A 16,999-nucleotide genomic window follows, 5' to 3' on the forward strand; every position below is an offset into this window, starting at 1 on the left:
GTGTGTGTGTGTGTGTGTGTGTGTGTGTGTGTGATGTGCTCACTTGTTCAGCAGTCTGTTTGTTGTGCCTTTCTGTCTGTGACAAAATCTCCACTGTATCTGTGTGCTGAATAGTATTCAATCCTTTTCATAATATTAGCACTTAAGTGATTCTTTGATGTACACATTAAGTGTGTTGCACTATGTATTGATGTGAAGATACTTCGAGGTTGACTCAAACTTTGTAGTAGACACCATGGATAGTAATGCTCTTCTTGTTACACCATAAGATATTCACTGGCATCCTTTCCTTCATGAATTTTTTCTCATCTATGAATACAGAAAAGTCCTTGCCGTATACCACATAGCCAACAGAGCAATTAATGGAACATGAAGAAGAACAGCAACGTGAGCTGATCCAATTTCTTCTCTGCTTACATTACTTTATATGCAACTTTTGCTTGCTCCAATATTTTCCGTTTACAGCAAAACAGGATTCAGAATACAGTGTTGCACTTTTAGGCCACTAAATCCTATTTTAATATATTCAGGTATTATTGGACTGAAAAGCTATATTGGGAAACATGTCACACGGTCACCAGAGCTGCTCCACTGAAGACAAACATGTCGAATGTGGAGAAAGCTGTCATTTGAGAATTAATGAATCATCCTGAATAAGTCTTTTTTTTACCTGTGGACAGCAAATGCTATTGTACTACTTTCTCTGTCAGAGTACAATCACAAAATGTACAACATACTTGAGGATCCAGTATACAGGAAATTAAAAGAAACAACCATCAAGAATGTTCGACCATGGGCTGCCGCACTGCCAAGGACCTATGGCTTAACAAAAATTCATAAACAATATATTCTTCTATGGCCTATTGTAAACAACATAGGTGCACCTATGTACCAGCTGTCTGAATATCTGACAGCAGTACCAAGCCTCTATATTGGTAAATATAGGCACCACATCAGGAACACTGAACACGTTACTGAATGGCTTCAAGAACTATCACGTTGTAACCAGGACCTTATGGCAAGTTTTGATGTGGTCTAACTCTTCACTAGAGCGCTACTTTCTGATTTCCACATGCTGATGAAGAGAGAAGTTCAGCTCCACAATGACTAACCTCTTCCTGTATCACCAGTTGTGGCTAACTTATTCATGGATCCTTCTCTAAGGACTTCATTGTCAATTGGACATTAGACACAAATCTACCTTCCTTACTCATGGAGGTCATCAAAGAGGAAGTGCTGGAAAAGCAACACTGAAGCCCACCTGCTTCTTCAGGCATATTGAAGACACATTTGTGGTGTGGCCACACAGGCTTGAAGTGATTCAAGAGTCCCTCCCCAACATCTGAACTATGTGTACTCAACATCAAATTCACTGTGGAGGTGGAAGAGAACAACAAACTCCCATTTGGGGATGTCCTAATCAAGTGGTAAGCTGGCAGCACTATAGGACACTGTGTGCACAGGAAAACTACCCACACTGATTCTTACTTGCATGCCTCCAACTGCCATCAGATTTCACAGTGTGAGGGTGTGCTACATACGCTGGTACACAGTGTCCATGCAATATTGTATGAAGACAGTATACCAAGGCAGCTCAACCATCGTAAGGACACGTTCAAGGAGAGCAGATGTGGTGACAGCCAAATCTGACATGTTTTTGAGCACAAGATACAGGCACACCAAACAGAACATGATAAGAAGGATTAGACCATGAGGTACCTGCTGTACAACAGCAAAGCATCTAATAAAATCAGCAGAATTCAGACTCCGCATAACATTAAAATGTGTGCACTCTTAGGTATGATGAAAGATGACTTGGGGCTCTGTCTACTGCATCCCCCGATCACGTGTGGCAAGGGATACATGAATCATGCAAACTATGCTGGCACACTGTATAGTCACAAGGGACTCAATGAAAAATTAACAAAAAAAAAAAAAAGTTGGGACAGACCTCGTCATTTTGGGACTGTGTTTTAAAGGAGGCTGTTGGGATATAGGTGGCCAGTGGCCTGATAAACAGAGACTGTGGTTTCACACTCTCAGTAAATTAAAGAATCCAGCCAAAATGTCATCCGAGAGTGACTTCTGCACTCCGCACCCAGTAGGGGCACTGCAAGCACTGAGGCACTGAGAGACCAGAGTTCACACCCAGCATATGGTGATCGCCGCCCTCCCTTTCCAGTACTCCACCCTACACAGCATGTGGTTGGGTGCCTACCACAGCATGTGGAATCGGTAGTGAGATAAGTGGTGGGAAGCAATAAATAAAGGAGGTCCTATCTAACAAAGACATTCATTCCACAGGTATCACCTGAAGATGAAAGCAACTGTTTCGTAAACAACCGCACCCAGCTGGACACCTGGCAGCAATAAACAAGATTCATGCTTCTTTCATTGTTTCAACAGTTGGATATTATTTGACCTATTATCGTGTATCTACCATCAATAACCAACCATATTTTACTCTTTTAGCTGCATTTCATGAAAGGTGGGACTACCACGAGTTTATTCTAATCCCACACTCTGAAGGTGATCTTTTTAACTGGCTTGCTGACAATATTTTTTTTCTTTATGTTACACAACCCCTGTCTGTCAATAAAACATGCTTTTCAATTGCCTAAGTAAGAGAGGGAAGACTAATTTCCCCATCCCAAGAAGAAAGACAAAGGAAAAAATTAAAATCAGAACAACTGTCATAATGGTTGGAAGCTTATTGTCGTCCTTTGATGGCCAACTCTTGAAACAAATAAAAATAAACAAAATATTAATAAATGAGAAACTCTACTATCTGGGAAACAATCTTGAAGAGACCAATAGTAACATTTGCACTTCCCACACTTCGTTAAAGACCACATCTCACTTTTTCCCACAGAGCATACAGCAGGCAAGATATTCTGCAATAAATGAGACAAAAACATTTATCTCAGTTCCACAATTCTTGAACAGAAACACAAGTGATATCAAGGAACACGAATAGTCTGTTTCGCAAGACACTAACAAAACAGTTCACAACATTCTTATAACCATTCATGATTGAGTTGTTACTTTCACCTAGCTCAAACTACAGTGATATGGTTGCATGCAAGTAATAAACAGAGTCATTTAAACAAAGCTAATGTAATTACAATGATGCACTTATTTTCCTATGTGTTGGAGGCTGTTACTATTAAAATTTAGAATACTTTTCCCCTTTCCTTTCTATTTACTTTTTTAAATAAATCTCTTGTTCCCATTTTTGCACAGACATTGAGTTTATTATTTCCCAACACATTAATTTCAGTAATGTACAGTACTTCAGATAATACAACCTGCATATAAAACTATTAAGATTCAAATTTTAATGCTTATGTAAATATCTCATGAGAGGTAAAGAAAATAAACTTTTGAAAGTAAAAAACAGAAATACACAATTATTTCAATAGGTTTTCATATACAGTCATGTTTCACAACAATGAACAACGTAGCCAATATGCTTTACAAGTCCCGCATAAAAAAAAATCTACAAAAACTTCTCACACAATTCTTACATAAAAAAGGAGGCATTAGTTTTATAATTTATTCGAACAAAGCTTACTGTGTAAACTGACTTACTTTATCCCAACAGAGCTTATTGTGTAAACTGACTTATATTAATAGTAATAAGTACATTTAGGTCTTCTCTGTTGATTGGACGTCAGAAGTAACTGTTACACGCTGAACTATGGACTTCAGCACTGCTGTAACAGGTGACTCAGGGGCGAGTGCTGGATAGCTTTCACCGCTGTCAGCACACTTGCCAATTCTAGGATCAATTGGCACACATCCAAGGAATGGAACTTTAGCCAAATCAGCCAGTGATTTTCCACCGCCAGAAGAAAATATATTGGTACATTCCTGATAGAACATATTATAAAATCAGATCTGCAATGGATAAGTAGCATAAACTAATCAAAAATGTTACTTTCTGAAGAAATGTTGTCTGGTGATACTTTTGTGTTTTGTAACTGCCCTGATAATCTGAGAATAACTTTTAACAAATGTATGGACAAAATTTACATCATGAAACAAATCAAAACTTGCATCATGAAACAAATCCACAATCAGTCTTCCTATAATTCATTGTTAGTAACAAATAAAATAAACAGGTATTGTGCATCAGCAATTGAGAGAGAGAATTCACATTCAGTCCACATCAGGAGTTTTGTGACTAAACAAAATAAAAAGCATTCCAACACTAGACATATATTCAGGTGCTAAATTCAAAAGATAATCAAGCTGTCCTCATTATCACCCAGAACATTTTCAAATCATTTTCACTCATTCAATTAAATAAAAAAAGAAAGACACACACAATGGGAGGCATCACATAATAATAAGAAGTATCCTTATGCTGGCAGAAAAGTGGTCAGTCAAGGCACTGAAGAAGTCCATTAACTAAGCAAATCAATGACACACAATGCTAACAAATAGATCTGCAAGGCACACAGTTGGGAGTCACACTGTTGGAAAGCTGGGAACTTAAGATGTACACTACACAGGTGATGTGATGGTCCCACAGAGGAATTCACAGCACAAAGGCTGAAAGTCTGGATTCATCCTACATTGCTGTTCAGGGTGTTTCAACTCCATATATGGCTCTCAGGTCTGCTTGCCAAGGAAGGTTTCATAAATCTCACAATATTTTGTTGAGGCAACTGCCTGACATTGTTAAGTGGTTGCTACTTGCCAGCAGTAACCAGCAGCCACAAATGTGATGATGTAGAGCAGTTGTCAAGAGGATATACTGTGTGAGGTTCAAAAAACATGATCTAGTGACAGACTTGACATTGAACATTTCTACCAGGAAGCCTGAAAAGTCATGTCCAAATTACTCATCCACATAAAAAATAGTATACTCTGCACTGAGATTGTGCTTCCTGGCTGTCATGTTTTATGAATTTGAAGAACATAATTATCCATGTTAACATAGGCAGTGATGGAGCCATTCAAATGTTTTGTTATCTGGACACAGACATTCTTGGTACTTTTCTTTATACAGATTATGTACCTAAATAACATTTTGGTTCCCCAAACTGTAAGTGTCATACTACAAGGCAAAGACACTGCTTCTAGCACATTATTAGACCAGGCAATGAAGGAAAATTAGGGGGGAAAATTCATTTAGTAGCAAACTTTTGCACAGTGGTAGGAGGGAGTGCCAAGAACAACATACTAAAAATCCTGATCAGTGTGATGGTGGGTGGTGGTGGTGGTGGTGGTGGTGAGGGGGCGGGGGAGGGGAGGGGAGTGGCATTTAAAGTCACTTATTCATGTTTTTCTTGAATAACTTGAAAAGTTTTGCAGCTTCCAGCAAAAATGTTCCCAGAACAAAATTAAACTACATTAAATTGCCTGAAAAAAGATTTTATTCATTTTTTATCTAGGGCTAATAGTTTATGTGTTGCAGCTGGAAGAAAAACTGCAGACTATTATGAATAGTGTTTTAATAGTATAAAATTAATGTTTATTGTTAAATGAAGTGGGTTAGAAGCAAATATTGAATGTAGAGCCTTATTAAGAGATAAAATGTGCTCTGGAGGTGTAACAGGTTGAGGGTCATGCACTTCCCTCCTTCAAGGATCTGCAAAGTGAAGATCAAGCAGGAAATCCTCTGCCCTCTCTGCCGTACTACATCACAAGAGGCAACTACAGTGTGCAGTGCAGCTTATGAATCACTGGCACTGCTGTGCAAACAAGCCCAAGGTGTGTTTATTTTCAACAAAGTGCATTAACAATACTAACATAAGAAATGCATATGGGCAAAATCTACATAAATCTCTGCCCACCCATCTACACTGCTAGAGGAGAAACTCATGCTTAGTCATCCTGTACAGCAGCTGTAGCACTCTTCCAGGAAAAGCAACTTTCTCCACCTTGAGTGCTGCTAGCTTTCCAGTTTACAGATTATACATCCACAGTTCTTCTACATTAAAAATCATTTCACTGAGTTTGTGTTTATATAGTGGAGTTATTTTCAGTTTATTAAGTGAGTACTTATTTGCAACTGTTAAGTGTGCTAATACAACTGTCTACTACACTGAGAGCCTGTCCCAAGTGTAACATGCTGTCAATATGTATTCAATAATGTGTCTTTCATTTTCTCCACTAACAGTGGCTGCAATACTTTCACAGAATGGACAGTATCAAATACATCACCCCAACGTTAGCTCTCTCGACATCTGAAATGGCCCAGAGGTGTAAACTGACTCCATCTAAAATCCAGGTGTTACGGAATTTTAGATATTTCAGTATATGTCAAACAATGCGTTACAGCAGATTAAAGCCAGAATTCTGGCTGGAGCAGCTGGAAATGCCGATCATGTACGCTTGAAAAGTTCTGGCTTGTGTGAATGTGTGTGTGTTTTCCTTTCTGAAGAAGGCTTCGGCCAACAGCTCAATGTGCCTATCTGCAACTCAATGTGTCATCTTTACAGTGAGTAACAATCTATCCTATTCATAATGTTGTTGGAATAAAAGTTATACTTATGATGAAACAAAAATGAAGACATGAAGGGGAAAATGAACAGAAATGCACAGAACCATTTAGTTAGCTTCAAAACATTTTAAATTTTATACCAATCCCTTTTATCATACATGAACTAATGATATTGCCTAAGGGCAACATGTAATGAAGTGCAATAACAAAATTCCCTTTTTAGTCTTACAGTTGCATGGATTCCTAATTTTTTTATGATCAGGATGTATTAACACATGGTAACTTTGTCCAGAAAAATTCTTGCATTCAAGGAACCATCACAAGTTGACTATTGCAGTTATAGAAAGAACCCATCAAAAACTAAGGCTGAATTACTCAAAGGAAAATAGATGAACAGGAATGAATAAAATACTAAAATTAAGCATCGATTTCTTCATATTCATCAAGTATTCCTTAGCAGCAGATACACAAAGGGTGGGGAGAGCATAAAACTGGGTAACATAATTATCTATACGTATTACTGCATTAAGGTCCGCTACAGCATTTTCTTGTCTGTATGTGAAGGCTAATCTCAAAAGCCACTGAATGAATTTTGATATGGTTTTCACTGATACATAGGATAATTTACGAGATAGGTTTGTGTATATAGTTTACAATCACACAAATGATGAGTGAATAAATATACATATTGTTATCTGTTCTATATTTAAGTGGCATTTGGAGTGACTTCTGTAGTAATGAAGGAAGCTATGTGCTGGTCAGCTGCCAAAGAAGCTTTACCTCAGGGAAAAAGAAGTAAAGCAAACAGCTGCGGCAATTCCAGAGAGCAACAAAGCTTGACTGGAATGTATAGATATTGTAAATCGAAGCCTCTTCATTTTTCTGTCTGTGTGTGAAGGCTAACCTCAGGAACTACTGTAGGGATTTGGATAGTTTTCAGTAACAGTTAGACTAATTCACAGAGAAAATTTGTGTGTAATTTGTTACCGCAATCAGGCCCTAGATACCTAGTGCTGCTCATACGACGCTGGGGCAGATCACTAGGTTAAACTATAGGTGTTGACAACTAAATGGTCACATGTAACATGGCTCAATACTGGACCTATTGTCATTACATTGTTAGGAGTGAAGTGTACACCATCATATTAATGTCAGATTTTTTTATTCTTGCATTTTTTTTTTTTTTTTTTTTTTGAGGGAGTGGCTGAGAAGGAAGAGGTTGGAAGGGAGAGGAGGGATGGGGGAGAGGAGAGGGGGGGGGGGGGAGAGAGAGAGGGTGAGGGAGTTCCATAAGCACTTTCAATTATTTGACATTTCAAAATGATAAGGAGTCAAGGACCTTCAGGATGCAGGTTTGGTTGTTGACAGCCCACAAAAAGTCCAAGATATGATGAACTCTCTTTCTGTTAATGATATGTGAAATAAATAAACAGTAATTTACAGTCAAACAGCACAAATTTCTTTCAAAAAGCCTTTTATTGTTATTCCACTTATCAACAGACAACAGGCCTGAATATGACCATTTTGGTGCTTGTAAAAAACACATATACTGGAACTTTTAACACTATAACACTGATATGATATTTTTCAACATTTCTTTTAGTGTCTCCTAATTCTGAACAAGCAAAAATTTTTGTTTCTTGTAGCTTCAAAATTTCATCTATGAGTGAAACAAAATAGGTTTTTTACTTCCAACGCGCATTTTTTTAAGCAATCTTTAACAACCTTTAATTAATTTTATGAACATTATTTTACACTGGGTCATTTCAGTAGGGAAGTGTTGGGGAAACTTATGAGCTTTTATATTTGTGACGGAGCAAACTGTGATGATAGAATATAGAATGGGTTTGTGAGTCTCATCCAAGATGAGAAGTTGGTCAATGAGAGGACAAATCTTATTTTACGATACACGACGGGAGCGAAATATGTGAGTAGGCAAATTGAGTTCCAAATAACATCAAGAGCCAGTCCTGAAATCATCTGCAATTAACCATGGTGTTCTCATAATGTCTGGAGCTAATGGAGCATTGTTAAGGATGTAGACACTGCCGTCTCAATAGCATTGACAAGCTGCAAGACTGATTAACTTAGAACTTTTGTATGGCACACCCAGTGAATTTGACTGACAACTGAATAATAACACTACAGAAATTATGAAAAAATGCTTGGGAGAAATTTATAAAGAAGATAATACAGATGATGGAAAATTCTCTCTTTGTTAAACATATTCTTGTAACTCTCTGTTAAACTTATTCCTACAGTACTTTGAGTCTTGTTTTCCCCTAAAACAAATGAGGGCAAAACTGAACAAAAGCAAGATAGTGGATAAATAACTCCAGGGATTAAATTAGTTTGTGCTAGGAAGAGAGAGCACTATATAATTTGGAGAACAAGCAGTTGGCAAGATCTGAAACTTCATTATCACCAGTATTGTTAAATCCTACTTTCAGTCATTAAAAAAGAGAAACTCATGTACTGTGCTCAAAACAATAAAACATTCTAAGAATGAGGCAAAACTAGGAAACAAACAAAATTAGTAAACCAAATGAAACTGTGCCCCCTGAAAATAGCTGTAGCAGAAATGGTGACACTTTCAAACCTTTGGCGATCAAATTCGATGATTACTTCCTACAGTGGCTGCAAACACTGCAGCCAGTAATAAACAACCAAATAGAGATACATTAGAGTTACTTGTGCAGACACTGAATACGCCACCAACAGACATTAGAAGACCTCATAAAGTGTTAGTGGAACTAAACAACGAAAGATATTCTGGTGGTATACTCTGTGACACTGGACCAAAACCTTTGACTGTATAGACCACAAAATTCTAGACACCACATTAAAGAGTTATCACATTAATGGCATCTCCCTTGCATGGGTGGAATCTTACCTCCATAACACAAGACAGAGGGTCTCATTAACAGAGTGTGTCTCAGGTATGAAAATAACTTCAGGATGGGGAAAAATAATATGTTGAGTGCCAAGGGATCATAACTGAGCCCACTTTTGTTTCTAACCTGCATAAATGATATTCCAATGACTTTAAAAATAAGTTCAAAAACTGTAATGTTTGTTGATGACACAAGCATATTAATGAAGGATTCAAACTTAACCGGAGCAGAGACAGCACAGATGACTACTGAACAGGCCTACAAGTGGTTCACAGCTAATGGTTTAAGTCTTAATCTTAGAAACATTCATATTATGCAAAGTGAGACAAATGATAAAGAGCTTTTAATGCCAGAAGTACACATAATGGGTATACTCTGAATAAAGTGTTTGTTCATCAGAAATGAGTAGTAAGAATACTGTATGAAGCAGACAATAGTGCATTCTGCAGAAGCTTTTTTAATAATCTTGGAATGCTTATACTCATTTCTCAATATATTTACTCTTAATGGTTTTTATGATTGATGATAAAAATAAGTTTCAACTGAACAAGCACAATACAGGACACAAAAATAATTTTCATGTAGACTTTGCCTCGTTGTCCAGGGTTCAGAATAAAATTATACGCTGGTAGTAAGGCATGCAACAAGCTCCCATCTACCATAAAGCAAGAAATTGGGAATCTTAACCAATTTAAAAGAAAATTAATAATAATTTCATGTGACTGAACAGCCTAATGCAAGTCTCTCAATTGGATGCCACTTCAGTGACTGGCTTGCCCACGTCCATCACAGTAAGCCTATCGGAGAAAGGGGACATACAGTATAATATGGAATCCGAACAATATATCATTCCTGACAAACCTTCACACCGAAAAGAAAATTAAAAACATACCTCAATAGCCACCCTTTCTACAAATTACCTGAATATACAGATGAAGGAGTTGAAAATTCCCTTTGTTATAAAGCTGCACAAATAATAATGTACTGGGACTACATATCTATACATGTAACACTATTTTCTTTGAAAAATACCACTGCAATCATATAAATATGATGCCAGTAATAGCAGAGGAGCAGCAGCTACACAGTAAAACCAATTTACGAGGTGCATTCAAGTTCTAAGGCCTCCAATTTTTTTTCTCCGGACTGGAACGAGATAGAAATATGCGCATTGTTTTAAAATGAGGCCGCATTCATTGTCAATACGTCCCAGAGATGGCAGCACCCTACGGCAGATGGAATTTTACCGCCAGTGGCGAGAATTAGAACTGTTTTAAAAACTTAAAATGGCAACATTTTCCTTACTTGAACAGGATGCAATCATTCGTTTTCTGAATTTGCATGGTGTGAAACCAATTGAAATTCATCGACAGTTGAAGGAGACATGTGGTGATGGATTTATGGATGTGTCGAAAGTGCGTTCATGGGCGCGACAGTTTAATGAAGGCAGAACATCGTGTGACAACAAACTGAAACAACCTCGGGCTCGCACAAGCCGGTCTGACGATATGATCGAGAAAGTGGAGAAAATTGTTTTGGGGGATCGCCGAATGACTGTTGAATAGATCACCTCCAGAGTTGGCATTTCTGTGGGTTCTGTGCACACAATCCTGCATGACGACCTGAAAATGCGAAAAGTGACATCCAGGTGGGTGCCACGAATGCTGACGGACGACCACATGCCCGTGTGGCATGTTGCCAAACAATGTTGACGCGCAACGACAGCATGAATGGGACTTTCTTTTCGTCGGTTGTGACAATGGATGAGACGTGGATGCCATTTTTCAATCCAGAAACAAAGTGCCAGTCAGCTCAATGGAAGCACACAGATTCACCGCCACCAAAAAAATTTTGGGTAACCGCCAGTGCTGAAAAATGATGGTGTCCATGTTCTGGGACAGCAAGGGCGTAATCATTACCCACTGCATTCCAAAGGGCACTACGGTAACAGGTGCATCCTAAGAAAATGTTTTGAAGAACAAATTCCTTCCTGCACTGCAACAAAAACGTCCGGGAAGGGCTGCGCGTGTGCTGTTTCACCAAGACAACGCACCCACACATCGAGCTAACGTTACGCAACAGTTTCTTCGTGATAACAACTTTGAAGTGATTCCTCATGCTCCCTACTCACCTGACCTGGCTCCTAGTGACTTTTGGCTTTTTCCAACAATGAAAGACACTCTCCGTGGCCGCACATTCACCAGCCGTGCTGCTACTGCCTCAGCGATTTTACAGTGGTCAAAACAGACTCCTAAAGAAGCCTTCGCCGCTGCCATGGAATCATGGTGTCAGCGTTGTGAAAAATGTGTACGTCTGCAGGACGATTACGTCGAGAAGTAACGCCAGTTTCATCGATTTCGGGTGAGTAGTTAATTAGAAAAAAAATCGGAGGCCTTAGAACTTGAATGCACCTCGTACTTGATTAAATGTAGGTGGTATAAGTGTGAAGAGCATTGAGCAGTGATGGTTTTTTATTAATACACTATACATGTTAAGTTTCTATGATGTCTGTCTTTTGTGTTAACATACACATGGACTCAGTCTACATCCCTGAAAGTTCTCCTTCTTGATGGGAACTACGAAACACAAATGAATGAATGAATGAATGAATGGCTGAACAGTGATATGTTAAGTGTACTTAGGCAGAATCTTAAGTACCTAGGGAACCCAGATAGTATGTGGGTGAAGCATGTGGCCCACAGGCTGCTCTTTAATGATCAATTCTCCTCACAAGCCGTCCATATCCTTAGCATATAGTTCACCTGAGGCTTCTTAAATAGTAGCTTTTAATATCCTTGTAATCTTGGTAGGTAAGCCAAAATTTCCATGCCCTATGACACTTCACTGTTGCACCCAACAGTGCTTACTGAAGCTTGCCCAAAGTTCACAAGTGTGAAACTGCCAACACTGACAAGTCCACAATAAGGAAAGCCCACGTTCACCAAATCTGAACTCAATATGTGTGATTCAGACAACATGTACATGAAGTATAAACACATCCGGCATTATCTAAGAATGTAAAATTATGAGACTGAGATGAGGGAACTAAGGACAAAGCACATTTAAATTGATGACGTCAAACAGAGAGAAACTGAAAGAGAGAGAGAGATGTAGTATGTTTTACAACACAGAGGATGTAGAACAACATCTATATGAATATTGAATTGTAGCGTATACAGGGTGTTTCACAATTTCTATTGTAGGCTTCTAGGGGTGTAGATAGGTCTTAGGAGAGACTACTATTTCACAGCAGAATATGCAATGGTTAAGAGCTGCACAACACAAGTACTGAGAACATTTTCTGTATCACCTTGATCTATCACACACTATTTTCATCAGACTATAATAATATCTGTGAGAAACTGATACATTCACAACTAAGAGAGTTGACTGTGCTGCTATACAGATGTTCACCAGGGATTGTGGACCATGTGTTTGAAAACATGCATCATGGATATACCCTGTGCAATGAACAGCAGGGTGACCACACTGTACTGCTCCTGCTTATTACATAGGTCTAAACCCATTGTCTCTGTTGTGTAAGTATCATGAAGTAGACGTGAAAATGATCCAATATTCAAACAAGTTTTACTTCCAAACAGTACATTTCTAGACATGAGTTCCTTATCAAAACACTAAGTTCCCTCTCTAGCATCCCTAGAAGCCTGCAATAGGATCTGCGTCAAACTCTGTATGTGAATCACCTTTACTCTCAAAAGCAGTTTGTATACTCACTGCACAGCTTGGACACACATAACCACTCATATTTTCAATCACACCCACAACTGGAATGCCAGTTTTGCGGCAGAATGTTAGTTCTTTTGTCACATCCTCAACAGCCAAAGCTTGCGGAGTTGTAACTAATATAGCACCATCACAGTTCAAAGTCCTGGAAAAACAGAACAATCAAAAGTTACTGATCTGACAGTTACAAGCACTAATAAAATGAGAAGTTTTTGAAGTTAGATAATGGAACCAATAACTGAATTAAAAAAACTTTTTCTGTTTACTTAGGTGGTCCCATCAAGTGAGATGCTCATCAACTGCCTAAAATACTAGAGACTATAAATATGACACAAAACGATAAACTTATGTTCTGACATAAGTAAAGAAAATATTTAATACAAAACCAGAAAAACAGTTCAAAATTGAACAACAAGATAGAATTGTTCTGCAGTTGTTAGAACAAACTGGAAATAGGCTGTGAGTTTGTCAGAAAGAATTGTACACATACTAACATGCTAAGAAAATTTCATCAGACTAACACTAAGTGGAGACCAAAAGTGCACAGTCCATTGATTACTGTTGGTCAGAAGAAGTAACAGAAGTTGATGCAACTAAATTTAATATAAAAAACTTCCTCTGGACACATGTTGGGCAGCCATAGCTGGCAGCGTTGCTCGAGACTGACTGTCAGTACTATCTTAGTGGTGGTGGCAGAGAGAGAGAGAGAGAGAGAGAGAGATACAATCTTGCTTAAGATCAAAGTCATTCTCTCACAATCTCCCTTGGCTCCACTACCACATTCACACTATTACAAAAACTTTAAAAAGACCAACATTCATCAAATGTTCTAAAACATTTTTTTAAAAAAAAACATGAATAATACAATAATAACACCAAAGTCATGACACAGAGATACACTGCCGGTTGATTATTTATGAAAAGCGTGGTTGGGCCAGCCATCCTGATGACACAAAAACTCCTCCCTAATATTTTAGGGAGCAAGTCTGCCATTTTTCAGAATCTTGAAATTTGAACCACATTTGTCTCATTGTCAGCTACACTACAGGACAGATCTGCTAGTAAATTAGCCTCTGTGCTCTCGTCTGACTATGAAATACATTTACTTAAAATTGGTGCACTGTGATATGTACACCATGAGCACTGTACACAAGACGGCCCACCCTCCCACTGGAGCAAGAATCTATAGAGCACCAGACTGTGCCCTATACGTGAGATGGGCCTCATCTCTTCCGTGTGGCTAGAAGAAGGTATGTAACAGCTGAGTTGTTGGCTTTATGAGCTAGTTTTCATTATTCACTTGCAGCCACTTTTCCCCTTTTATACATGATAATATATCTCAAAAACCAAGTGATGTATGGGGATGTCAAATTGAACCACTGCATTACCAGGACATTCCTACTTGGTTGCCAGTTCCTTGAATTCTCATGTGCTCTTGTGCCCACCAGGATGAATCTCTTTCTCTGTGGGTAAAGCAATGTGTCTTGCATATTCTGGATTAATTTACCTGCCTGGTACAACTTTATTTGGACTGAAGACCACTCATGAGTCAGAGCAGAGAAGAAATTTTGCAATATGAGTAGATCTCATCTGCTCCAGTGCCCCACATGCAATTCTACACCAAACACACCACGACCAGCTTAGCGACAGAAGTGATGACACTTTCTACAGGACCAGACAATCATTCTGCAGGACAAAGCTCAAGCACGTACAGTGCAAGCTGTTATTAATTTGTTTGAACGATGGGGCTGCTAAGTGCCATACCACCTGGTGCACTCCCCTGATTTAAGCCCTCTTGAGTTCAACTCAATTTCTAAACTGAAGGAAACACTTCACAGCATTCGCTTCAGAACTGCTACAAATTTTTCAAGCAATAGGACGCACTGCTTGTACTGTCAACACAACTGGCACTGCTAAGAGTATCCTATGACTTCCACATCACTGGCAACGGGTTATACACAATGCTGGTGGCTACTTTGAAGGTCAGTAAAACTTTGAAACACACATCTATTTTGTACAAGCTGTAAATAAATAGTTGCCACTATTAAAGTTCCAATCCTCATATTAGTTTGTGTAGACGAGTCTTGAGGACACAGACATAACACTATACAGCTTGACAGAGCAGTCAAAGAGTTCCCCTGCTTAGACTCATATGTAAATACTATGTCGATCATTTAAAAATAATTAAAGACGTCAACATAAGAGGGTGCACTGAGAAGTAACGCCTCCAAATTTTTTATGTGAAAATTCTTAAAGATTTTTAAATAAAAAACATTATTAATATTCTACATCTTTATTCTTCATGTCTACATATCTGCAGCCTTCTGCCAGTAGGGGGCTCCGAATTGTAGCATGTAAAATGGCGGTGTGATATAACTATTTCAGTACATGAGAAACAGTGTGCTGTAATTGAGTTTTTAATTCAAAGAGTTTGTCCATACGTGGAGCACCCTCTCCTTAAGCATGACAATGCCAGATCACACACAAGTACTGTGACTTCGGCAACAATCTGATTCCTTGGTTACACTGTCCTCAGTCATCTTGCATACAGTCCTGACTTGGCCCCATCCAATTATAATAACTTTCCAAAACTTAAAGCCACCTTCGTGGACTTCACTTTGACAATAATGAAGTGGTGTATGTACATGTGAGGCTGTGACTCTGTCACCATAGTCAGAGAATACAAATACGTAGATATTTTGTTTAAAAAGCTTTAAGAGTTTTCAAATAAACTCAGAGGCATTACGTTTCAGCAGGCCTTAGTAAAAAAGATTCCAGGGATGCATTCACTCATATATCTCACTAGATTTAAAATTAACCTAGGTCTCTTCCGTAACAAGAATGGCAATCTATTCTGATACTTGAACCAAACTAAATGTGTCTTAGCTCAAGCTTCACACAGATGCCAAATGATTCTTATAAAAGTGATTTATTTGCCATCTTCAGATGATAAGAAGGAAGCATAATTCACTCCTGAACACCATGAGAAAGCCCCATTGTCACAAGACTAAATGGCCTCATTGCTGGTAAAATTTTTGTGGAAATAGTTTCCACTGAAGGGCAAGCAATAGTTTGGAATGACAGTGATTCTGGAACAGCAAGGAGCCTGACATATAACGAAGAGTTGCCACCAGATAATGAGAACACCTTCACAGCTTCAGCTCAGAGACTGGGTATGGGGCTGGTCCTTTAAGCAAATGTTGCCAACCTAATCTGTCCCCCAGGGAGGACGAAACAATTATTTTGAAGTAAGTACACTGTGCACCCATAATGTTGTTGATATCTCAAGAAGATTTTAAACAATTAGCACTGCAAAACAAAAGAAACTGTGGTGATATGTATTTAAAGTTACCATCTAATTGCCAAATTCTGGGATGCAGGTGCTGAGAATGTTAGTGTGGATATCAATATTGTTAGTGTTACTTGCAAAACACTGTCCCAATCTCCCATGCACTTCAGCAAGTGGCTCTGTAGTTTTTGTAGTACTATCTCTGAATTTGCTGTTGTTGTTTGTGCACTAGTTGCACCTGTCAGAATTCAATGAACCATGCATCCAACACATACTGACAACTATTTGTAATCTGCGGACTGGAGGTTTGGATGATAGGAAATGTTATGTAACCCTGGAAAGCAGATTTAGAGGAATGCAAGATTACTTTACCACATTATTGCAGAGTATAACTCATAAAGAAGCCAACAATATAAGGAAAAGATAGACTGCTACTCACCATAAAGATGACACGATGAGTTACAGACAGGCACAACAAAAAGACACTTACACATATGGTTCCTGCCTGCAACTCAACGTGTCATCTGTGTGGTGAGTAGCAATCTATCTTTTTCTTATATTGCTGATACTCCAACCTGGAATTTCCTCTGTTTCATGAGGAGCCCACATTTGCTTGGA

The 16,999-nt window shown here is 38.5% G+C and overlaps 1 protein-coding gene across 1 annotated transcript in view; it reads right to left on the reverse strand.

Annotated features, from left to right (window-relative positions):
- Positions 1-2,904: 2,904 nt before the first annotated feature.
- The window catches only part of LOC126480862 (cytosolic Fe-S cluster assembly factor NUBP2 homolog), a 79,266-nt gene continuing 65,171 nt past the window's right edge, over positions 2,905-16,999 (reverse strand). The window contains exons 5-6 of the mRNA XM_050104237.1: positions 13,084-13,237; positions 2,905-3,873 (exon numbers count right to left, since the gene is read on the reverse strand). Coding sequence (XP_049960194.1) covers positions 3,649-3,873; positions 13,084-13,237 — 379 coding nt within the window. The 3' untranslated portion in view covers positions 2,905-3,648. The remainder of the gene's footprint in view (positions 3,874-13,083; positions 13,238-16,999) is intronic.

Source organism: Schistocerca serialis, chromosome 5, assembly GCF_023864345.2.
Source record: "Schistocerca serialis cubense isolate TAMUIC-IGC-003099 chromosome 5, iqSchSeri2.2, whole genome shotgun sequence".
Lineage (NCBI taxonomy): Eukaryota > Metazoa > Arthropoda > Insecta > Orthoptera > Acrididae > Schistocerca > Schistocerca serialis.